At 41.7% G+C, this 25,553-nt stretch overlaps 1 protein-coding gene across 1 annotated transcript in view; it reads left to right on the top strand.

Moving 5' to 3' along the window:
* Nucleotides 1-733: 733 nt before the first annotated feature.
* LOC139452478 (tetraspanin-5-like) overlaps nucleotides 734-25,553 on the top strand; it is a 28,629-nt gene continuing 3,809 nt past the window's right edge. Inside the window, exons 1-5 of the mRNA XM_071233969.1 lie at nucleotides 734-1,187; nucleotides 19,216-19,404; nucleotides 21,276-21,464; nucleotides 24,583-24,717; nucleotides 25,115-25,165. Coding sequence (XP_071090070.1) covers nucleotides 1,095-1,187; nucleotides 19,216-19,404; nucleotides 21,276-21,464; nucleotides 24,583-24,717; nucleotides 25,115-25,165 — 657 coding nt within the window. The 5' untranslated portion in view covers nucleotides 734-1,094. The remainder of the gene's footprint in view (nucleotides 1,188-19,215; nucleotides 19,405-21,275; nucleotides 21,465-24,582; nucleotides 24,718-25,114; nucleotides 25,166-25,553) is intronic.

Below are 25,553 nucleotides of genomic sequence, written 5' to 3'. Positions count from 1 at the left end.
CCAAATTGGTAAATTCTAGGTCCATTCCAGGCGTGTCCGTAGTGATAATGCAGGCATTTATAAAAGAGGCGAAAACCAAACTCAATCACAAACCAATTGGGACGGCTTTTTCGGATTGTGTGTTTAGTTTTATGCTTAATTGTCAATATTTCTAACAAGTGTCATGCTGATTGCATCTGTATGTATCTACAGTAATCTATGTCAGAGTTGTAAATTCCTGGGGTGGTCGGGTAGCCTAGTGGTTTAAGCGTTCGTTCGTCACGCCGAAGACCCGGGTTCGATTCCCGACATGGGTACAATGTGTGAAGCCCATTTCTGGTGTCCCCCGCCGTGATATTGCGGGAATATTGCTAAAAGCGGCGTAAATCCATACTCACTCACTGTAAATTTCTGATACCAATATCAGCCATGATATGGTCACGATAATACTTTAAATTCTTGAGCGAGTTATAAGGCCTGAAACGTTAGAAATAATCACAGTGATAAAAAACAGTTCCTGTTTCTGACAACATCTGAATCAGATAATTCAGACATTGTTAAAAAATTCATTGGAGCGGTAAATCGCCCGTGAGTCATTATTTAAATACATGCAATCAATTCGCGATGAGACGCACGGAAACCTTTGAAGTAACGAGGCTATTAATATATACATGCAGGAAAAAGCCATAGGGTTATTCAACAACACGCTAAAATGAGGATAAACTTACGACCTGATTATGCTAACGCCTTGTCATGAATATGCCTGCCTGATAGAGTGGTAAATGTTCAGTGTTGAGTAAATGCCTGTGTGTTGCAGTCTACATCCATACCGTATGATTCTCGCTGCATCCAAAGCTCCTACCTACAATATACAAACACGCTACAGATCCAACGAACTGCTGAGTCATCGAGCTCCGCGCACTGCCACTCACTCGAACAAGACTTGTGACTGCTCTGAACCCTGACGGTGACGAACGGATGGCCCTCCCAACTGTGCCCAACTGTAGCCTGTGTTCCGGGTAGATGGTCACAGCTGAACTCCTTACTCCGACTCCCCAGCCCCGTGTGTGTGAGATCTGGGATCAGTGTGCTCGCGGGACTTGGATATCTCCAATATGGCGAGAGGAAGACCCCGCACCGATCCTGGACGGAGTGCTGTCAGTTTGTTCGTGAAATATGTCCTGTTCTTCGTAAACTTTCTGTTTATCGTAAGTATGACTATCTTCATCGATTTGTTCATACTTGGCTTTGATGCTGAGGCTGTGGATCGTACCACGTGATGTCGCTGTGTTGTGATTGTTTGAAAGCATTGTATTTCGTGAGAACCTGTTTTTTGTTCGCTTTCGCTCTTTGGGTTGTTCTAAAAACTCAGCTTATACGAATATCCCGAAATTACTATTCAAAGCCAATTTTTTATTAATCTCATATGTTTCCATTCACACTGATTAATCACTGAAGTATGTCAGTGTGAAAAGGAGGGTACAATACTTAAAATAATTTTAAAACGATCTTTCCCACACACGGAAGTGAAATATCCGAATTTTGTATTGGTATTCACATGAGATTATCCTCATTAACTAGCGATCTAACGAAATATATATCGCCAAACCTACATACCACATGAATACGATCAGCTGCTAATGACGGGAAACCTAAAACTTTCACACAGTCGTCTATAACTATTACACTGGGATTTGGAGATATGTAAATTGTGTATTTCTTTTTTCCCCAACAACCGCCCATTTAGCGTAACTAAGATTAATGAGAACATTGTCGTGTCATTACGCTTTGAAGACTATTATGAATGGGCGTGAATGACATTGTCCAAGATTTGAAATACACACAAACACATCAATAGACTCTCTACCATATAGTCATTAATCACAACATGTCAAACCGTTTCGACTATAGGCGTTAGAAAGAGACGCCCGCATTATCCATACCCATGCGCTATTGGTAAACATGAACACATACAAGTAAACAGGTATATTTACATGATCATATCAGCCACGGTAGATTGAAGAATCGTCATGTGACTCCTGAGGAATCGTCACGTGACCCTCCTGAGGAATTCGGTCTGTCTTGTGTTATTTCAATCCAGCTCCCGAAACAACACTACCTGCGCACATGTAACGGCATTGTGATATTGATTGACATAAACAACTCGGTATGTCAGAAAGCAGCTGTGACCGGATGATTTATGACCATATGCATGCCAGGACTGTAAAACGTTACATGTCCACATATTCTGTGAAACTAGGACAATGTGTAGGATTGTTACTCGAGTTTAATGTATTTTCTTTGTTTTTCATCCTTGAGTTAATTAATTATTTACTACGAAAGGAAATTCTCTTCAATTATTTTTATTATTGATTAATATGACATTTGTTATGATGAACTAATTATTTCATGTTTTAACCAAATTTATTATAGTGTACCTTGATTTGAAGAGTTATTACGTAATACATGTATTTTAAAATAATAAAAAATACACATGGCTTCTATAGCTAGTATCCGTGTCGGATGCTTGCACCCCCAGGATGCGAATTATTGTACTTGATAAACTCATACTTTCTTAAGAGCGTCCCTTTAGTAGATGATAAAATACATGTTCCAACATATATCACACTACGATTTGATTGCTGTATCGTAATACTGAGATTAATGTCGCTGTAAACAGGTGAATCAATGCAACTTTGATACAAGCTTCTAAATATAATAATCCAAGAGGCAGATCCAGAATGTTGTAAAAGTGTTTGCGTGATGGGAGAACCGGGGTGGTGCTGATCGCGAACACTAGCCTTGCTCCAAGGCTGTACTGACAGAAATGTCCATGGATGTGTAGTAATTCTATTCTCATGATAGGCAAGTGTAGATATGTGGACAGTACAAGGAATCCAGTCTCTTATAGGGACAACTTGTTCTTATTATTCACATTATCTGGAACTTATGATTTAAACTAATAATTATTGCCTTAGAGACTTGTACAAGTCTAGCTGAACACCACCAAGTCACAAGGGAACAAAGGGACTGACACAGGCTGAAACATAAGATGTCTGTAAAGAGGGATTGGTTGGGTGCACTCACGAAATGTTGATACGACGGACTATAGATTGAATAACTTGATTGTGTTTTAACACGAAGCAGAGGCGTGGTTTGGGAACATTTAAATGTACATTATTTTGTGAAAAACTTTTAACGCTTATCAAACACAGATTTAACTCAAGCTGGCCCGTACAATATATCTTAAACAGATATCCCTTCCGCGTTATTAGAATAGCATGAGATGACATAATTCAATATCGCTGTTGTCATCGTTATTACTCATACTGCAGTCCTCGTTATAATGCCACATTGGTTATAATGCCATGTTTTTCTTAGAACGGATTTCCGCAGTGCAAAATCCCTGGTTCTATAGTGCCATATTTATTTTTAAAATTTTGACACCAATTGGCAATGTGGTTCATCTTTTGAAGACGATTCCCCCTTCTAATTAAACGAACTAATTGCATTGATCTCAGATGTTTTCGCAGCTAATCCTCACACAGAGAATCATTCACTTACTCAAAATAACAAACAAATTTGTTTGATGTCAGTGAAAATATCCTTTTCTATAAGACTAAATATCTTGGCATTTTCTATTTCTATATAGCATGTCAGTAAGGTCTGTTTTCACCTCCCTGTTTATAATGTCATATTTCCGCTAGACGAAAGCTTAAATGATAGCCAGGGAGGACTGTATTGATAAAATACTCATACTTAGTGAGTGAGTTGGGTTTAACGCCGCTTTTAACAGTATTCCAGTTATATCACGGCGTGTCAGCTTAATGTGGGAGGAAAGCCCCAAGTGATGCAGGACTCAGACGTTTACCACTTCGGTGAAACCCACGAGCACGGGTATGATGCCGACAAACCTAGAAACATAATCATAGGTTTCTGGTGTGCCCAAGAGACGCAACTCTGCACAGCGAATCGCGGCGCCTTAGACGACTGGGCCACCCGTGCCCCCTACAATACTCATAACTCTTATATGATATATATATATTATGATTACCACATTGGGTGTTATCGGTAACATTTAAAGGGAGTTTAGTCTCGGAAAAAATGGCACTGGCAGCAATTTAAAGTAAACTGCCGGGCAAAAGAAAGTATACATTTAAAAATTGGATTTGACCAAACCATAACAAACGTGAGCAGGATGTAACCATGACGAAGACAGTCACCGAAACGCTGCAAACGTTTTGTAAAAACACATATGGTACCCGTTTCAAATACGTCTCCATCGTCTGACCATTTCTTGTATGTTTCCTTTAAGCCACCAGCAAACTTTGGTGCGTATTTCTTATGCCCAGCAGTTTATAACAAACGACTGAGCGAAGATCACACAATAGGAAATGTATTTATAAATTATTGTATTATGTTTATGTATCGATTTCACTTGCTTTGTGTACCACATAGTACCTTCACCGCTGTCGAGGACGCTCTTGTACATTCGTATACACAATACATGTATATCTACATGGTATATGTTATTGAGGGGTAATTATATGTCATTACATTCTATTTAATAACCCACACGGTAGATTACCCGCAGATAGTGGAAAGCAGACGGCTCACAAACACATTGAGAGCGAGTCTCGTGGAGTTCCCACGTGCTATATCCATCAAAGGTCAAGGTTAACCGCTGACATCCGGTAGACTATTGTTTCCGGGTGTTAATTAAGCATATTTTTGTTTTCAGGGAACGGTTTTAAGGTCGGGGTTGGAGTATCTTAGTTTGTCAGTGAGCCGTACCATACGTTGTGGTAATTACCTCTTGTAAGAGGCGAGTAACAGGATCGGAGGATCAGTCTTGCTGACTTGGTTGATGCATGTCATCGCATCCCTGTTGCGTACATCGATGCTCATATCAATCACTAGATTGTCTGGTCCAGACGCGATTATATACAGTCTGTTAGGTGGGATATTGCTGAGTGCGGCGTTAAACAACAACCAAAACAGCATACAAACCAATGTGATTATCCTAACCAGAATCGGATTACAAATATTTTAATAATATAAAACATGAAACACTCCTACACTAGGTTGTAGAATATAGGAACAAACATGGAGTCACCATTAAGAAGCTTTTTGGATAGACTAGAGGTTGAAGCGTTCACCCTTCACATCGAAAACCAGGTTCAATGAGGGTGCCAATCCCCCCTCTCGGAGTCCGACAAACCACTTAATTTGTCTTGGCATAATTTTTTCAACTATTGAGTTATATCAGTGTACACAGCTGGTACAAGTAAATTAATCTGGGGTTTTCACATAGAATGCATGACCATGCATGCTCATAAACTGAGAACTAAATATGTGATTGATGTGTCACTCTTTGCAAGAAAAACGACGAAAATATAAATTTTCAACACTAAAATAATGGCATCCGCGAACCAGATGTCATGTCATGGCATCCAGCGAATTTCCAAATTTGGCGCAGTTGTGATAAAAAAAGGATGTCTGATGCAATTCCCTCTTTTCATTTGTACGATGTGTTAACGTGTTTTTACCAGTTGAAAAATTAACTTGCCTTTGCATGTGTTTGTGACGCGAACACCTGATATCACAATATCGAATAAGCAAGTACTCGAGGGCTATAAACTAGTCTCTCGTGACCCGGGATTACCCTTCCCTACAGTCGACTCCGTAAAGGCCATTAAAAGTTTAATATTCATATTTACGTTTTTTATATTCTTGTTATATTGACCCTCTTCAGTGAAGCGGAACTCTGCAACAGTCCTGCCAAACACAATTCTTGGTCTCAAGAATACACATAGCCTAGTCCCTATTTGCATTCATAATGGTCGTCAAACAGGTTTCCACTCACTCATTATTCGTAAACACATGGAACGCGCGGTGAGAGTAGTTTGGTTAAGTATTTATGAAATCAATAAATGAGCTCATTCAAGTGTGAGAATACTAATGCAGTATACACGCAATGTGCTCAACCGTTTCGTGGACTAACCAGTTGAGCTCGAGACGTTTGTAAAGGCACGGTTCATAAACGTATGTAGTTACCTTTTAGTCACCTTTTAGTGTCCTAAGACTGCCTCCGTGGTCTAGTGGTAGAGCGTCCGCCCGGAGAGCGGAAGGTCCGGGGTTCGATCCCCGACCGCGTCATACCAAAAGACGTTTAAAGATGGTACTTGTTGTTACCCTGTCTGGCGCTCGGCATGAAGGGGCTAAAACAAGGACTGGTCGGTTTGGATATTCATGATAAATTGCGGCATGGTATCTCAGTGAGCTAGCACTATAAATCGGCATCAGTCCGGACTAGTACAAGCAGGCAGCCACACACACAAACACACACGCATGCACGTCGCTATATAATAATCTTGCACGCGACGTTAAACCCCATTTCACTTCACCTTTAGTGTCCTAACAATGTTGTTAAACGCTTAAGCCATTTAGTATAGTGTCTAAAAATATACACATTAACCTTTTTAAAATAACGCCATATGCATAGTAGTCTAGAGCTTCAAAGGAACGTGTGTAAATATCAAATTTAATAATTCACTCACCATTTGATGGATGTAATGTGGACGAGGCACACGAGATAAAGGCAGTGTGGCCTACTTGAAATGTCGAGTCTTTCAATGTCGGAAACCTTTGAAGAAATGCTATGAACATCATTAAACGTGTTTTCAACTAGCCTGTTATTTTCTACAATCACTTCCTGAGTAAAATGTGTGGAGCCCATTTCTGGTGTCCCCCACCGTGATATTGGTAAAAGCGGCGTAAAACCATACCCACAATAACCACTTCTTACAATTTCTGGTGTCCCCCGCCGTGATATTGGTAAACGCGTCGTAAAACCACACTCCTATAATCACTTCTAACACTGTAAAGTACAGACATGGCTAATCTGTCTGAAGGAAAAACGGTATTTTGAAATTCAAGACAAAATATAACCTGTATGAAGGCCCTAACCAAATGTCAAAGGAAGTCAACATGAATTTGACTTGTTCATTTTCAAATATTAGAAACAAAGCATTTTAAACCCCTTCTAAAATCAGCGTTTTGGACACAATATAGCTTTACCTTTACAAATGGTTTGACCCGTGAACATCGGGATAGAAAAGGTCTTCAGCAACCCATGCTTGCCGTAAAAGGCGACTATGCTTGTCATAAGAGGCGACTAACGGGATCGGGTGGTCAGGCTCGCTGACTTGGTTGATGTATGTCATCGATCCCAATTGCAAGGATCGATGTTCATGATGTCAATCACAGGATTGTCTGGTCCTATAGCTGGAATATTGCTGAGTGCGGCGTAAAACCACAAACATACACTTGGTTTACACGTCTCATACATGCACGTGTCTCACTCATTGCGAACACACTTGACAACTTTCATCCTCATCTCAGACATGGTGAAGTTCCAGATTATGAAAGGTTCCTCGTCCTATGCAGTGGAATAGTTAGACTAACGCCTAAATATATAATTTTGACAGAACTAAACAACTCCATTTAAATTGAAAATTTAGCCCTAGTAAGATAGGATATTTAATCTAGACCTGCTTCATTTAGGGCTCTAGAAATACATTATTAAAGGGCTGGGCGAAAGCGAAAATAATATGGTTCCAGAACTGTGATATGTCCTTGCTGATTCAAGTTGTTTATTATTTTCATCGAGATCGTTTTGTATGGTATCCTGCTAGTCTGTCATACAGACCCTGAAACAAATATATCCCATGCAAGTCTATACTGACAGATCTACTTGCAGCGATTACTAAGTTATATAAAACACTCATTTTGTGTTAAAATCGTGCGGATATATGCCTTTTTAATTATATTAGACTTAATAATCTGTCATTGACATTAAGCTGGCACGCCGTGATATAACTGGAACATTGTTCAACGGCGGGGGTAAACCCACCTCACTCACTCACTCACTCACTCACTCACTCACTCACTCACTCACTCACCCATCTACTCACTACTCCATATGTTGATTCAGTTATTGCAAATATCAGGGTAGAAATCAAGTCACAAATCGACATACAATACGCCATAGCAGTGTATGTAAATATGTAACAGGATATTTGAATTCGTGACTAGCTTGAAATTGCGTAGACCTTCCCTCTAGTTCGTCTCACAGTCCTTGAACCATATTATTTTACCCTTCGTCAGAGTTCTTACTGTAATGCTATAACCTTAAACTTAAAATAACCTTTAACTTTTCCACAGGTTCTGAATCTGCCATCTCACTGGGGCTCCTTTTCAGTTTCAATGCAGTTGCTTGTTTCTATCAAAATGAATTATTTCAGAGACTAAGCGTTCGTCTCACCTTCCCGCACGTGTAGGTCAGTCAGGGGTGCGGGGGGTGCGGTGGGGACCAAGGGGCAGAGGGGGGGGGGGGGGGGGGGGGTCTGGGGGGCGATGTTTTCAACCAAAGTAACGTTTTGATAACGTTTGTAATATTTTTATCAAATCCAATTTTTAATTATATACTAAGTCTTTCTTTTGCCCGGCAGTTTATATTTTACGTCAAATTGGTTTAAGTTGTCATATGTTTTAGTGCTTGATTAACAGCTTTTTATTACCACCGAGCACGGTACAAATCATTATTATCAAGTGTTTCCCTGTCTGACCCAGATAATATACCCCTTAATGTTCGTTGAAAACGATGTATGTAGCCACGACAAATAATATGCATAGGTTTTCAGGGACTCCAAACAGTATTCCATTTAACTGCTATAATCAGTCACAATTCAAAAGGACACAAGGAACATAGATAAGAGAGAAAATATTCAATCCAACTTTTATACAAAGAAACGAATTATTTATTTTTATTCCTACCTCCGAGCCAAGGTGCTGAGCTCAAAATCCCCGAACCATAAACAGCCTGGAGCCTGACAATGACTTGCCCTCGCGGTATGTTTCTGCCTGGCTGAGAAGACGGATTTAGCTTTTATTTTGGTTTCAATATTTTCACGTCCATTCTGTTTTGTGTCATTAACTGCTAGTTTTACAATTGAATACTTTACAGAAAGAAGACTGCGATGTGTCATTAGAATTAGAACACCAATTTCTTTCAAGAAGAATGTTAGATTCGGGTTTAATAAGGATTTTTTGTTTGTTTTTGTTTAACGCCGCATTTCGCACTATTTCATGTATATGACGTCGGTTTGTAAACATTTGAGACTGGGTCAGACAGTCCACTGATTGACATCATGAGCATCGATCTCCGGTCTTTATCAGAAAAATGTTCGTGCCTTTGTTTGAGACAATACGTTATGGTTGGTTGGTTTGTTGTTTAACGCCGCACGCGGTCTGTAAATAATCGAGTTTGGACCAGACAATCCAGTGATTGGTATCATGAGCATCGATCCACGCAATTGGGATACGATGACATGCATCAACCAAGTCAGCGAGCCTGACCACCCGCCTTTTACGACAAGCTTAGTCACCCTTTACGGCAAGCATGGGTTGCTGAAGACCGATTCTACCCCAGAATCTTCACGGGTCCAATACGTTATTAATTGTATTCCCTCTGTATGAAAGAGTTTGAAACTTGCAACAGAAAATAAGTGCAGTAACCATATACATTCAGTGATCTTTCCAAATGTGATTACGTTACCGTCAAATGCCAGGCCTGCACCACATCATACAGCAGTGTATATCTGAGTGGGTGCTGCATTGTTTTGATGAGATGCTATGACCCAGACCCATATCCCTGGGTCGGGTAGACTTGCACAAGTCTCTACGGCAATAATTATTAGTTTAAATCATAATTTCTAGATTATGTAAATAATACGAACTATTTAATTATAAGAGACTGGAGTCCACATCTAAACTTGATAATTAGAAGGATAGAACTGATACGCATCCATGGACATTTCTTTCAGTACAGACTTGTAGCAAGGCCAGGGTCGGGGCAAAGTGTTACTGAAGTAGGGGTCAGAGGGTGCTGGCGTTAACGAGTGCTGATGATAGGGGCACGTGGTTCCAATCACCAGCGGACAGACTCAGGATTCCGTGTCCAATTCCTGCCAACATCCAGTCGTTCCTTCATCACGAGACATGAGCCAGTCTAGCCGTATAGCTGACGTTACATCCCCAGGGACCTCTTCCAGCTATACCAACATCAGTCTAGCCGAGTCTAGCTATAAAGATTCAGTTCAACGAGTTCCAGACCAAGTCTAGCCAAGTCATACTTTATCACAGGATTACGTCGCTTTATAGAAATATAAACGTATTGACCCATGTATCCCACAAGGCCGAAGTATGGTATATAGTCAATGGTATTTTTTTTAAAGGCACGTAATCTTGTGACAATATAGTCCTGCTGGACATCTAGTCTCTAAAATGAAAATATTTTTCAGAAAAAAACAGCTGTTAAATTAATTTTCTTCATTTTCTTAAACTTCAGTAATCCACACTTGACAACCATTGTAGACTTGCATGGGCTGCATTCGAAATATTTATTATGACTATAGTCTCTGTGTGGTAGTGTGTGGCATTCCTTCTCTCAGTATTTCCGAGGTGTCATACCGGGTGATGTATTGTTATTGGTCATTTCCTCTTCCATCATTGCTTCCTTCAGGAAACAGTGAGCTTAGTACTACCAGCACACCTGTTCCATTGGTTGCAAGCACGACAGGAATGATTTAGAGTGTGACGCTACTTTAAAGTAACGGAACATGTTGAGATTTCGTATTTTGAACCGTCTTCTGTTCAGAGTGACGAACCAATATCCACAAGACTATATGGCATGAGGGAGAACTTCATCGGTCCACTAGTCAAACTTTCCTTTATGTAGATAAATGTTCCAGCAACTCCAGTCTTTGGTGTTTAGTGGCGGTCGGGTAGCCTAGTGGTTAAAGCGTTCGATCGTCACGCCGAAGACCCGGGTTCGAATCCCGACATGGGTTCAATGTGTGAAGCCCATTTCTGGTGTCCCTCGCGGTGATATTGCTGGAATATTGCTAAAAGCGGCGTAAAACCAAACTCACTCACTCACTCACTTTGGTGTTTATATTTCACAACCTTTGGGGTACAATCGAGCTTGCTCTTTCTAACAAGATTTCAAAGATCGTCAAACGACTCTGGCTCAAAAGTTGTTTGATCAAGGTTACAACATTCAAGTTTTCAAAAGTTTTATGGTAGACATGTGGAGAGCATTTCCAAATTTAACGCATCAAAAATGATGGTTGATGCAGTTCCCCATTTGGCTTGTACCACATGTTGCAGTGCTTTTCCAGGTGTGAACAACTGACTTGCCGTTGCATGTGTTTTTGACCCGTGGTATCATCTCTATTGGATAGTCATTCATAAACGCATGCTAATAATGTAGTCGGAATCCCGCAATGGAATTTGCGTTTCGCGGAGATTTATTATGAGTATGCAATGTTTTTGTCGCTTTGGTTTACAGAGGTATATCATAGGTGCCACGTTGGGTAGGATGGGCGTCACGTGACCTCTGACATCAGGGCTGTCACGTGTCATATCTGTCCCCGCTTCTCGGCAGACGACTTTGAAAATGGCGCTGAGAACCATTTCGTGCGATTATTCTTGTTAACTGTTTGAATGAGATGTATTATCCAAGGAAACCTATCTGTTTGTGGCTGGTACAGTCCGTCACACAATTCCTGACTGGTAAGCGTTGCGTTATGTACGAGCTGTCTGAACGTGGGTTTCCGGATTTAGCTGAGGTTGGTATATTACAATGATGTATGTGATGACATCATGAGCCTCGGTGTCGCGCGCGGGACACAGTGAATTAGAGACAGCAGGAACAGTCAGTGAGGACGCTGGATATTATTCTTATTTGATATAATTCCATAACACGTGCCAGTATCTACTTCGTTATTATCTTCAACAACATAGAAGATAAACCACGTTGTTACAAAATTAATATTAAATATGTACTTTTTAGATAAATCGCATATAGCTATCTGATAAATGAGACATGAGGTTTTATGCATACAAACGCCAGAGATTAACCAGTCTCGATTATCCGCCGAAACGATTCCATTGAGCAGAATGGCAAAATAGCCGTGACAATTATATCAATTCACTGAAGGTCAGTGATGACACCAGGTGTTCGCGGAAAGGGTGAGCATGTCCTCCCCTCCAGGTATCACCCGTGACTCACACAATTTGCATAAAAAGAACGTATTTGTTTAGGTTATGTTTCCTTCAGTGAATATGTGTGAGCACAGACAGAATGACTCTTCAAACGAGACTCACTACACATCTGTAGGGTTGAATCCTTCATACCACAGTTTGTGTTGAAAGCTGCAGTCTCAATGACAACGGGTCTATAGTATTTCAGTGTTTGTGACACACCCTCTGAAGCCAATGCTACAGTCTCTATGACAACGGTCCTGTAGTATTTCAGTGTTTGTGACCCACCCTTGAAGCCAATGCTACAGTCTCAATGGCAACGGGTCTGTAGTATTTCAGTGTTTGTGACACACCCTTGAAGCCAATGCTACAGTCTCTATGACAACGGGTCTGTAGTATTTCAGTGTTTGTGACACACCCTCTGAAGCCAATGCTACAGTCTCAATGACAACGGGTCTGTAGTATTTCAGTATTTGTGACACACTCTTGAAGTCAATGCTACAGTATCAATGACAACGGATCTGTAGTATTTCAGTATTTGTGACACACTCTTGAAGCCAATGCTACAGTCTCAATGACAACGGGTCTATAGTATTTCAGTATTTGTGACTCACCTTTGAAAATAATACTAAAGTCTCTATGACAATGGGTCTGTAGTATTTCAGTGTTTTGACACCTTTTTAAAAACAATACTACAGTCCCTATGACAACGCGTCTCAGTCATACTACATATGTAGTAGAGTGCTGACATTGCTCAAGAAGAATGAGGAGGACATACTTTTGAAATTATCCATTCTGGACACAAGATTGAAATAGTTGCAAAATGGCCAAAAACGTTTGAGACTGGAGAGAACGATTACTGTGGTCACCCCGATTGGTTAACTAGTTGTATTCATCTTCCCGCAGTACAGTATGCCGCAAGGTAGATTATGTTACCCATTATAGCTACTTTACCCAGAGTTAAAAAACATAAACATTACACGACTGACTGATCAGGGGTGCTACTTCATCTGTGAGATCAAAATCTAGTCACGCCATCTTGTCGTCAAGACAACCGTCCAGTCAGTGCTGCGGGAAGACCGTTGAGGAATGATAAAAGTTGACAAAGTTATAGATAATAGGATACTGAGTTCGGTTAGTTATCAATCATTTAACGACTGACTTCACTCTGTGCGAGTTCACTGGAGTGTAACACTTATAGACTGAGGCCAAACTGAACGTCATAGTTGGCAATGACTTCATATAATCTTTGGTCCAATTGCAAAATCGTATGTCGTGTAAGTAAAAATCATTGTGTAAACTGACTGAAATCAGTAAAAAGCCGGAAATCTGGATTTCTCAAGGATGTATGAATCCCCTTTTCTCGATAAGTATGACTGTTCTTTTCTTAAACGTGATAATTTGCTTGGCGAAATGAATACAGCATATTTATATATCAAGTTTGATCTATTTCACCAAAATAACTTATATTTACTCTCTCTCTCTCTCTCTCTCTCTCTCTCTCTCTCTCTCTCTCTCTCTCTCTCTCTCTCTCTCCTGTCCTGTCCTGTGCAAGTTAAAAAGTATACAGGCAAAACAAGTTCGAGTTATCCGGAGTTCGAGACAACCAACAAAGCCAATTTCCGAAAACTAATGAATGATTATTACAAGCAATCTAGTCATCTTTGGCTTCGTACCACGTTTACCATCTTGTAAGAAATAATAACATACTTCGACCTTGGTCTCGACAATCTCCCTTGGTTATTGTCTCTTTTGTAGTAAAATCTGATCTTGTTACCCCTTACCTGTCGTTGATGCAATTGCGACAATCGCTTTGAGTTCGGACACAAGTGTGTTGAGTGAGTTAAAACTCTTGGCGAGTGGGTGTGTGGACATTATAATTATTTTTTGTATTGTTCGAGTCAAATGAGTTCGAGACAACAGGAAATTCGACACATCCAGGTTCGCCACAACGTTGTTCGACTGTATCTAAAACGCTACATGGACAGCATGTTGGAACGAATATAGTTAAATCACGCTTCTCTTTACAGGCTACGGTTACCATAGCAACAGCACATATCAATACGTGTAATGTCCATGTATCAATATGACTTAATGTCATGCCATTTAACGAAATGCTCGCATTAACTGCTGAACGATGCATTCATGACAGCTATCTGTGATCAGAAATGTGCACACCGTCTGGCATCGCTTTTTGGTGTATGTATAAATTGAAGGAATTAGTTTTGCAACAGTAGGTCCGCCGGAGCCGTCATACAAAAAAACAACACATTTGCCCCTCTGTTGTTACATTGTGGATGTTTTCAAATTGTGAGGACCACACATTTATTGTCTGGATACTTCATACCTTCATGTACACACCGACATACAGTAAAGTACGGTTATAACGAACTGGTTTTAGTTCGTTATAACCGTAGTTCGTTATAAGCATATATACAGCATAACTACAGCAGATAGTCGGGACCAAAAAAGAAAGTTCGTTATATCCGTCAGTTCGCTATAAGCGTGTTCGTTATAACCGTGGTTTACTGTAATGCATAATCATTTCTAATAGCCCATGTTATGTCAGTCTCTATCATGTAGAACCAGGCATAGAGCCTCGTGTTCAGTGTGGCGTTGTGTATCGTGACTGTGTGCGCCCTTCCGAGTGATCCCGGCAACACGCAGCCTGTGCCAGAACATTTGGGAAGAATGTAGAATACTGAAGACGTTATTTTATGGTTGAGTTGTTAATAGTTGCGTTATTTTTTTTATACAATTTGTCTGTTTGCGTACTTTGGGAACATCATTTAAATGGACAAGTAATTTGGAAGTCGCAATGAAATAGCATGGATGACCCCATCCCGATCACCCCCACCCCACCCCAACCCCATTCCCACCACCCACCCACACACTCACACACACACAGAGACATAGACACGCACACACACACACACACGCACTCACAGACACACACACTCGCTCTATCTCTCTCTCTCTCACACACACACACACACACACTCACAGACAAAGACACACTCACACAAACACACACACAAAACAACAACAAATAGACAGACACAAACAGACACGCACAGACACACGCAAACATACATATTATTATGTGACTTTCCTGGCATCAACATATAATTCACAATTCTGTTTCGTTTATAGGTCGTGAGAAAAGTCACAGGCACTTTGGGAGTGTCGCAATAAAATCATAAACATTTGGACAAGAAGTTTCATGACACATTATTTTGTTTCTTGATTTCAAGAGGGTTGAAAGATCATTACGTTTTCGAGGGGAAGGGGTGGATGGGGGGTGGGGGGGGGGGGGGGGTGGGGGGGGGGGGGTGGGGAGGTGGGTAGTGGTGTGTATGCTGACGTTTGTTATAGACACTCAGTGATGAAATCATGATTCAACATGTATTTGTGTAACCGTAACCCCGATATGATACAATAAGATTAGGTTGCATTCTGACCTTGTCTGCACTGACATAAAACTCCCTTGGAAGGTCATGATTTACACGAGGCCAGTCTGAATGGTGTCAAAATTATGCGTATCACCAACCTGCCTATGAAACATATAATGTTGCTAATGGCCATTTTCTGTGCGTGTGATGGGATAATAGATTACTTACTGCCGTCAAGCAGGATGACTCTGTTCCACAACTACTTCTTCTTCTTCTTCGACTACTACTACAACTACTACTACTTCTACCACCACTATGCTCACAAACGATGACCAAATGGATCGGGTGGTCAAGCTGGGTGAACTGATTCTTTTCGTGTTCGTGTCATGGTATCCCAACGGCGTGGGTCGTGGCTCACAATATCGATCACTGGATTGTCATGTCCAGACTGGGGGCAAGGGTGGCCCAATTGTCTAAGGCGCCGCGTTTCGCTGTGCAGAGTTGCGCCCGTTGGACACGCCAGAAACCTATGGTTGTGGGTTGGAATCCCGGTTCGCCCCGCCCATATTCTAGGTTTGTCAGCACCACACCCGTGCTTCTGGGTTTCACCAAAGTGGTAAACGTCTAAGACCTGCATCACTTCGGGCCTTCCTCGACATCAAGCTGACGCGCCGTGATATAACTGGAATACTGTTGAAGGCCAACTCACTCACTCACTAACAGCATACTCATGTACAGAATATAGATAGGAATCTCCGTTACATAGACATCCATATCACCTTACTTTGTTATTGTCCAAAATATCATCTGTGTTCCACGTGTCGTAACCTCAGACCTCGGTGGGTTTCACCGAAGTGGTATACGTCTGAGACCTGCATCACTTCGGGCTTCCCTCCCACATTAAGCTGACACGCCGCGTTAAAAGCGGCGTTTAACCCAACTCACTCACTCACTCACTCACTGCTACAGATAATAAATGAGGAACTGATATCAGCAGTTATGATGATAACATTCAAAACCACGATGATAACAACGATAATACTTTAACTCAAATACATCAATATACAACACACAGTGTATTACAAAACGGGCGTCAATTCATATAATCATCTTTTTCTTATGACATGTTTATGCGAGTGTGAGTCATTGCGAATTGTCGACGCGAACTATTATACAAACAGACCAAACTAGGCCGGTATTGAGATGGTAAGCACTGTATGATCTTGTATGGCGTCTCTAATCCGTGTATAGTATGACTACATCAGGCTTTACCGGCAGATGAAAACACGATAGCTCAAGTCAACAAACGCCGGCGGGCTTGGGTAAAGCTTTGGTTTGCTCGTGAATAGAAAATCGTGTGTGTGTATTGCGTGTTATGAAAGGCGTCAATTTGACTCAGATATCTTATGGACCCTGTCATTAGTATACGAGAGATAATCATTTGATGACACGACAGACCGTGGATGAAGTTTAATGTCATTTAAAAAATATATAGGACGGTTCTATGTAATTTGTTGACTTGATCGATGATCGAGACATCCGTCACATACAGACGATATTCAATGTGTTAATTACCTATGTGGCCGTATGTAGAGTGAGTAACGGGAAAGTAATATAATGAGTGAGTGAGGTTTTACCCCGCTTTGAGCAATGTTCCTGCAATATCAATGAGTGAGTTGGGTTAAACGCCGCTTTTAACAGTATTCCAGTCATATCGCGGCGTGTCAGCTTAATGTGGGAGGAAAGCCCGAAGTGGTGCAGGTCTCTGACGTTTGCCACTTCGGTGAAACCCACGAGCAAGGGTATGGTGCTGACAAACCTAGAAACATAATCGGGGCGAACCGGGATTCGAACCCACAATCATAGGTTTCTGGCGTGCAAAGGGACGCAACTCTGCACAGCGAATCGCGGCGCCTTAGACGACTGGGCCACCCGTGCCCCCCTCCTGCAATATCAAGGCAGGACACCAGAAATGACTTTCACGATCTACCATGTAGAGAAAGAAACCGGGACCTTCGGCGTAACAAGTGAACGCTTTTACCATAAGACTACCGCACCGCCTCTTAAGAAATATGAGTGTTCTACCACATCAGACTGGAGCTATTCTTTACGAGAAGCTTTAACATCATTATCCCTCTGTCTCAAAACCACACAACAAGATTCTATCCTGATTATGGTGTAATGATGTCAAAATTAAAAAAAACAGCTCCATGGTTAATCATTCGAAATAGTAGAACACGTGTTGAGAGAGTGGAAAAAATACGTGATTTGTATCAACTATGTCCAGGAAACAAACTAAATAATGATTATCAGATGTATGTGCTGGTAAAAATATATTTTGGCATCAACCACGTATATGTTATTAGTGTCAACTACTGAATTCCGGTAAAATACATAATGAGGATCAAGTGTTGTTCAAAAAGTAATCACGTGAAGACGATAAACCACAACAAATTAATGTCTTTAAGTCAAGGATATACCAACACATCAGTTAATAAAACTGGTGTGTACGAGGGTCACTGGGGGCTAAGTCTGGGTTCGAACAGTTAAATCACCCACCCTATAGCCCAGACTTAGCCCCTAGTGACTATTTCCTGTTCCGGCAAATGAAATCTGCCCTTTGTGGAAGGCGCTTCCAGGATGACGAGGACATAAAGGCTGCCACAGAGGCTTGGTTAGAAGGACAATCTGCGGATTTCTATAAAAGTGGTATTAAAAGCTTGAAGGACAAATGGAATAAGTGTATTCAGGTGAATGGAGATTATATTGAAAAATAAAAGTGCAAAATATATTCTGTGATTTGGTCTTATATTGAAGTTGAAAAACTTATTGAACGCACGTTTGTATTATTAAAAGTTGTGTAAAATTGCCTGTAGACAACAATAGATTGCCTGTGTAAACTGATGTAGAAGATATATCTAGTTATCGTGAGACTTCTACATGACTAAAGAAAGATAAGTCTAGGCCAGGTAACTAGTTTTCCGGGTTTAAGCGTAGTCAGCAAACAGAAGCTGATTGGCAGTGAGCTGTCAATATAACACGCGCCATGGTGAGCTAGCCGTGGTCAAACTCACCTCACTCACTTACTTGTTGAGCTGATTGGCCGGAGCTCGGCTAAATGCAACGAGATACCCATATGCTGATTCCAAGACTTGCATAATGTTAATAATTCATAGATATGTACAACACTATCTAAACTTTTATGTCGAGTCTAGCCTCCGTGGTGTGCACATGTCGTCTCCCAGGTATACACTTTGTTACAGACATAATGCCATCGGTGTATTCTTGACTCCTTCAGCTGTTAGGTCGCTGACAGTCGAAGGCTTCTGTGTTATACAATATGTGATAGACGTGTTCTTGACTATTTCAACTGGTAGATGTTTGACTGTCGAAGAATCCTGTGTTATACAATATTTTATAGACATTATGTGATAGACGTGTTCTTGACTATTTCAACTGGTAGATGTCTGACTGTCGAAGAAACCTGTGTTATATAATATGTTATAGACATTAAGTCATAGACGTGTTCTTGACTATTTCAGCTGATTGGTGTCCGACTGTCGAAGGATCGCGTGTTATCTCCCAGATATATACTATTTCATAGACAGTATGTAATAGATGCGTTCTTGACTATTTCAGCTGATAGGTGTCCGACTGTCGAAGGGTCGCGTGTTATCTCCCAGATATACACTATTTTATAGACAATATGTAATAGACGTGTTCTTGACTATTTCAGCTGATAGGTCTCAGTCTGGCCATCGTGGGTGCCTACGTGCTGTATCTGAAGGAGAAGAAGGTGCGGACTCCCATTGACTTCTTCTTCGACCCGTCATGTCTGATGTGTCTGGCTGGTTGCATCGCCTTCTTCCTCGCCTTCTTCGGCTGTGCAGGCTCCCTTAGGGAGAACACCACCTTCCTTAAGATTGTACGTACATTTTGTTAGGACACTGTGTTATCTCCATATTAATTGGCTGTGTGATATGGTATTGTTGACGTTGAAGGGTAACATAGCGTCATTATAATTTTAAACAAACTAAAATTTGGACTTGAGTGTCATAAACAAATCTGAGTTTTATTAATGTATTACACACTCTCTTAAGAGTCACATATTCGCTGTGATTATGTTTCTAGGTTTGTTAGTACATAAGAGGTAAACGTCTAAGTCTGCTTCACTCCGGGTTTTCCTCTAGCTAACATGCCGCGATATAACTGAAATAATGTTCGAACGCCTCCGTGGTCGAGTGGTAGAGCGTCCGCCCGGAGAGTGGAAGGTCCGGGGTTCGATCCCCGGCCGCGTCATACCAAAAGACGTTAAAAGATGGTACTTGTTGTTACCCTATCTGCGCTCGGCATTAAGGGGCTAAAACAAGGACTAGTCGGCTCGGAGTCAGTATACTGTGTCTGAGTGGGGTATTCATGTTAAACTGCGGCATGGTATCTCAATGGGCTAGCACTATTAATCGGCATCAGTGCGGACTAGTACAAACAGCCACACACACACACACACACACACATACACGCACGTGCATGCACGTCCGTATATAAATGCAATAATCTTGAACGCGACGTTAAACCCCATTTCACCTCGACTCACCTGAAAACAAAAAGTCCAAAGCGGCGCTTTAAGTATAGGGTCCTTATCTTCATCAACCATCCTTCATTTCATTCATGGTGTAGTGGATACAGCATCTGCCCGGAGAGCAGAATTTCAGAGTTCGATCCCCTGGCCGCTTCATACAAATAGACGTTAAATTATGATTATGATACTTGTTGTCGGGAATAAGGGTATAAGATAAGGATTGGCCGGCTCGGAGCCTGGACTAGTACAAGCACACACACGTGCATATCACTGAAATTATCTTGACCGCGACGCTAAAACCCATTTCACCTCACCCCATCATTTCTTGAGAAGTGGACGGGGAGACATGCTTTGCTTTAAGTTCACATTCACCATCGGCCTCGCTGAGCTGAAACGTATTCTATTTGACTGCCAAGCCCAAACATATAGACATCACATCATTCGTATGATTTTAATGATGTACAGAAGCACTAACATGCCCTTATACAGGCAAAACAAGCAGGCTTTTGTTAGAGGACAGGTTAATTGTATGTATAGTCCTTGGTAATTGTTTACGTCAGTTTTCCTTTTTTTTCAAATTTATCTTTTTTTCAAATTTATCTTTTTTTCTTCATAGCATTATGTTGCCTCATAATGCTTATGTTCTATTTATATAATTCATATACTCTTTCAGTGGAAGGTTGTTTTATATGTGTACATATTTATATTGTTTTATATTCTGTCGTAAGGGTGGTCGGGTAGCCTAGTGGTTAAAGCGTTCGTTCGTCACGCCGAAGACCCGGGTTCGATTCCCTACATGGGTACAATGTGTGAAGCCCAATTCTGTTGTTCCCCGCCGTGATATTGCTGGAATATTGCTGAAAGCGGTGTAAAACCTCATTCACTCACTTGTCTATCGTAACCATAAATGGGTGGCTCACTTTCCATTTGTTTTTATAATTGGGACTATTTTGTTACATACAAACAAACTTGGATCAATGGTTTACAAAGGCTGCTATTATTGACTGAACCTCCTGTATACAGTGAAAACATTTATTCCAGACCCTGGTAATCCGGACACCGTATATTCCTTACAACTACAACTCACCAATGAATTGTTAATCAGGAAATCCGTTGATAGGTGGATGTAAGCGGGAACCGCACAGTCCGGATTAACGGGGGTCTGGATTAAAGAGGGTTCAGAATGGTGCATCTCAACCCTGGTCATCCTGTTTCAGTATTTCTACCTTGTGGGGTTGTTTCTGTTCCTGGAACTGGCCCTCATCATCTTCGTCTTCGTCTTCTACTACGTCCCCGACGCCAGGACGACGCTCAAACTCTACCCCGAGGATGTTCTCAGGGAGGCTATCGTCAAGTATAGAGATGATGATGATATGAAGAATCTCATTGACGTCATGCAGCAGACTGTGAGTTGTCTCCCTTAGATGTAATTATAAAATCGAATTGGGAACACTGATGAGTAGAATGTTGTTTAACGCCGCTGTCAAAAATAGTCTAGCTACCTATAGACTGACTACATTACGTTAAAAGATTGTTATTTGATACCTTTCCTGGCGCTCGGCATTAAGGGGATAAAATAAGGACAGTATATTGTGTCTGAGTAGGGAATCCATGTTAAAACTGCGGCATGGTAACGCGGCGGACTAGCACTATAACTCCGCACGCACGCACGCACGCACGCACGCCTCTATGTGGGTGCAAAATTCTTGAACTCTCCGACTGACTCCGTGGTCTTGTTATTACTAGCACACACACACACACACACACACACACACACACACACACACACACACACACACGACGCAACGTAAACCCCATTTCACCTCACCTTGAACGCTCTGTTAAACCCCATTTCACCTCACCTTGAACGCGCTGTTAAACCCAATTTCACCTGACCAAGGAGTACTGCAGTTAGTGCAATCTTGACCAAGCTATCAGCCATTTTTCATGGCAGTTTCCCAGGGCAGGCGGGGGACTACGTGAACATGGTTATATGACTGTGTTGCCAAGACGCTACTTAACCTCAACCTACAACTGCATGTATCATTGAGACAGGAACTGTCCAAACAGAGACCTCGGGGGCCAGGTCACGCGACGGTCACTGCAGCGAAGGCGAACTAGCATTACGTATACAACAGAAGTAAATACGTACATACTCTCAGAAATGAATTATTATGTCATTCATCGCCTGGCTGCTGTTGATATTTCCGGATCAGCTGGAAATGCTTATCCTCATCTTAATATATCTCTGTCTCACGGACCTGCATGCTGCGTGCTGCGTGCTGCGAGTAGCTGTGAACAGGGTCTCTCACCTGCACGGCTCATTTCTCCACGACCATATACAATAACACGTTCTCCTTCGCCTACAGTCAGATAATTACCACCGATTTTAGGTTTCGAAAACGCACGAGTGATCAATTACTTATGGGGGCGGTGGGGTAGCCTTGTGGTTGAAGCGTTCGCTCGTCACGCCGAAATGTTGGTTCAATTCTCCACATGGGTATAGTTTGTGAAACCCCTTTCTGGTTTCTCCAACCGTGATGTTGCTGGAATATTGCCCAAAGTGGCGAAAAACCCTACACACTCATTTACTCGATTAGTATATTCGTTACGACTCTCAGTAACCATCAGCATTGTTAACCGTGCTGATTTAACAATTGATAATCAACATTTTTGAAATGACCCCTGTCCAGTCCCAGTGCAGATGTAAACAATAACATAAATGAACAGACCCCCTGTCCAGATTATACGCCTAGGGCCAGCTACCACAAAGACAGGGTGACCGACAGAGCATTCAGAATGTTTACACTACGGTGGGAATATTTACACTGCAATATACTGTCCCCCTGTCATTAAGTTTAGTGGCTGTATATATGTATACCCCTCACCCAGCTCCCACCCTCGGGCTCCGGTGGTAGGCTATACTCAGTACATACGCTGCCTGGGAGATTGAGGCCGCGATATATACATACCTCAGTTCCACCTGTTTAAACAGATCCGGCCAGCTGTTGCTGCAGACTCATATCCCCGTCGGTTGTGATCATAGATTAATAGCTTGCCCAGACGGGGACGTTTATGATGGCAATAAACTAATGTCGGTGTCACATACAGCGTGATACATATTTCCTTTCAAGTTAGGAAACAATTTTATCATTATTCGACACAGAAGTCACATTAAAATGTATTGGAGAGGATTTCACAATATTGTACGACGCTTCAAACAATATGGCATTTGCTTGCGTTATAGTGAGCTTTAGGGTTTTGTTTGGATATTCAGATATTTCTTCAGCTACAGACGCAAAACCAGGCATATTTTTTAATTAAAACTAGGAGCCTAAATATTCTTTTAGGAAACACCTTGCAACAATGAATTTTCGTGGCAGAGAATGTCTTTTTTCCCAACAGAATATAATAATATTTTTATTTTATTTTATATTTTTTAAATTTTCAAGCATTTTCTAGGTGCGTTCGGGTAGCCTGGTGGTTAAAGCGTTAGCTCGTCACGCCGAAGGCTCGGGTTCGATTCCCGACATGGTTACAATGTGTGAAGCCCATTTCCGGTGTCCCCCGCCGTGATATTGCTGGAATATTGCTAAAAGCGGCGTAAAACCGAACTCACTCACTCACTCAAGCATTTTCTGACACAGTCACTGTTCTAATAAAAAATCTCCCCGAATATCAGATGCTCGGTCCTTTACCATCTTTCCGAGAGGCTCTTTTCCAAATTACAGAAGTACCTAACATACAGGAGTAGGATTACTGCCTCCTAGGGATAATATTGACATAGGGTATCGATTACGAGACCGTAGCATACTTGAGTGAGTGAGTATGTTTGATTTAATGTCGCTTTGAACAGTATTCAAGTTATATCACAGCGTGTCAGCTTAATGTGGGAGGAAATCCCGAAGTGATGCAGGTCTCAGACGTTTACCACTTCCGTGAAATCCAGGACAAACCTAGAAACATAATCAGGGCGAACCGGGATTCGAACCAACGATCATAGATTTGTGGGCGTGTTAGGCGACTGGGCCATTAGTGCCCCCGTAGAATACCTGAGCGTAGAATACCAGTGTATCGAACAGGAGGAAGAATAGTAGAGTGCAGAATACTAGAGTTTAGAGTCGGGCTGTGGTCTTTGGAACAACACCGTTTTAGAAGCATTTTGGTATTGATTACAGTACATGTCTGTCGCCAAACTATTATTGATTTAGACTGGAGGAAGTTAAGTTAATGTCGGTTTTATGGTGCTAGCACACTAAGATACCAGTGTAACACGAATCCACCTCTCAGACACCGTATACTGACTGAGAGCCGACCAGTCCTTGTTTAAGCCTCTCTATGCTGAGCGCCAGGCATGGTAACAACAAGTACCATCTTTTAACGTCTTTTGATATAACCGGCCGGGGATCGAACCGCTTACCTTCCGCTGTTGGGGGGGCGTTCGATCCACGAAAAAGACAGTAAGGAGATATAATGTCTGGAGTGTATGGCATGGTGTCATCTGTGCTGTCTTTCTCCTTACAGCTGCTGTGTTGCGGGTTAAGCAACGACGACAAAGGCTACCTGGACTGGAACCTGAACGTCTACTTCAACTGCACCGACGGCAACAAAAGTCCAGAGAGTTGCGCCGTCCCCTTCTCCTGCTGTAACATCAAATCGGTGAGACTCATCCTTTAGTGCTGCCATGTTGTTTTAAGCCGCACGTTGCAAAGATTCGAGCCCTAGGACGGCAGCCTGAAGCTAGCATACCCCCCTATCCATAAAGTCCCTTCTTACGACCAGCTTAGGTTGTGGGAACTCTTTCTAACTTGGAATCTCGTCGGGGTCGTAGTCAGGTTGTAACCTTGCTGCGTCAACTGCATCAAACCACATTTCTCCATAGAAAACGAAAACAATTAACAGTGAATGTCTGCAAGTGTTAGTAACTATGCAACTAAATAGTTACTCACTTGTCATCAGCCAGTTCAGTGAACAAGCTGTGTCGACTTTAGAAATGCAGGCGTGTTGTCGTGAAAAGCCCATGGATGCATAAAACTGTTGTATTTGTATCTTTCAGGGCGATAAAATCAACATTTTGTGCGGAGGTGGAGCCCTTAAAGAACAAGATGTAAGTATTGCTGTTAAGTGTGACAAGAATACGAGTACGGCCTAATTTTAGTCCATGTCGTGGTCGCAACTGGCTGTGATGATCAAGCATTCGCAAACTGGAACATAAGAAGCGTTATACAATCTCCACGATTGATACTGGAAGAATTCCCAGTAAATGTAACGAACATATTTGAAACGAGGTTAAGAAATGAAGCCGGATTGTTAGAAGGCTGACATCTGGTTGTCCCAAGAACCCACGCTTCCTTCGCTTTGATTGGGCGACCATAGTTTGCTTTGGGGGTCACCTGATGTGACCTCTGGATGTCGAGGTCAGATTTTGACGGTATCGAATCGTAGTACCAGATAAGATTTTGATTCGATTGTATGATCTAAAACGTCAAGCAATA

The sequence above is a fragment of the Haliotis cracherodii genome, unplaced genomic scaffold (assembly GCF_022045235.1).
Source record: "Haliotis cracherodii isolate W230 unplaced genomic scaffold, xgHalCrac1.p SCAF_9, whole genome shotgun sequence".
NCBI classification, from domain to species: Eukaryota; Metazoa; Mollusca; class Gastropoda; order Lepetellida; family Haliotidae; genus Haliotis; species Haliotis cracherodii.
Note: the sequence above shows the minus strand (reverse complement) of the source record. Positions and strands in the feature narration are given on the sequence as shown.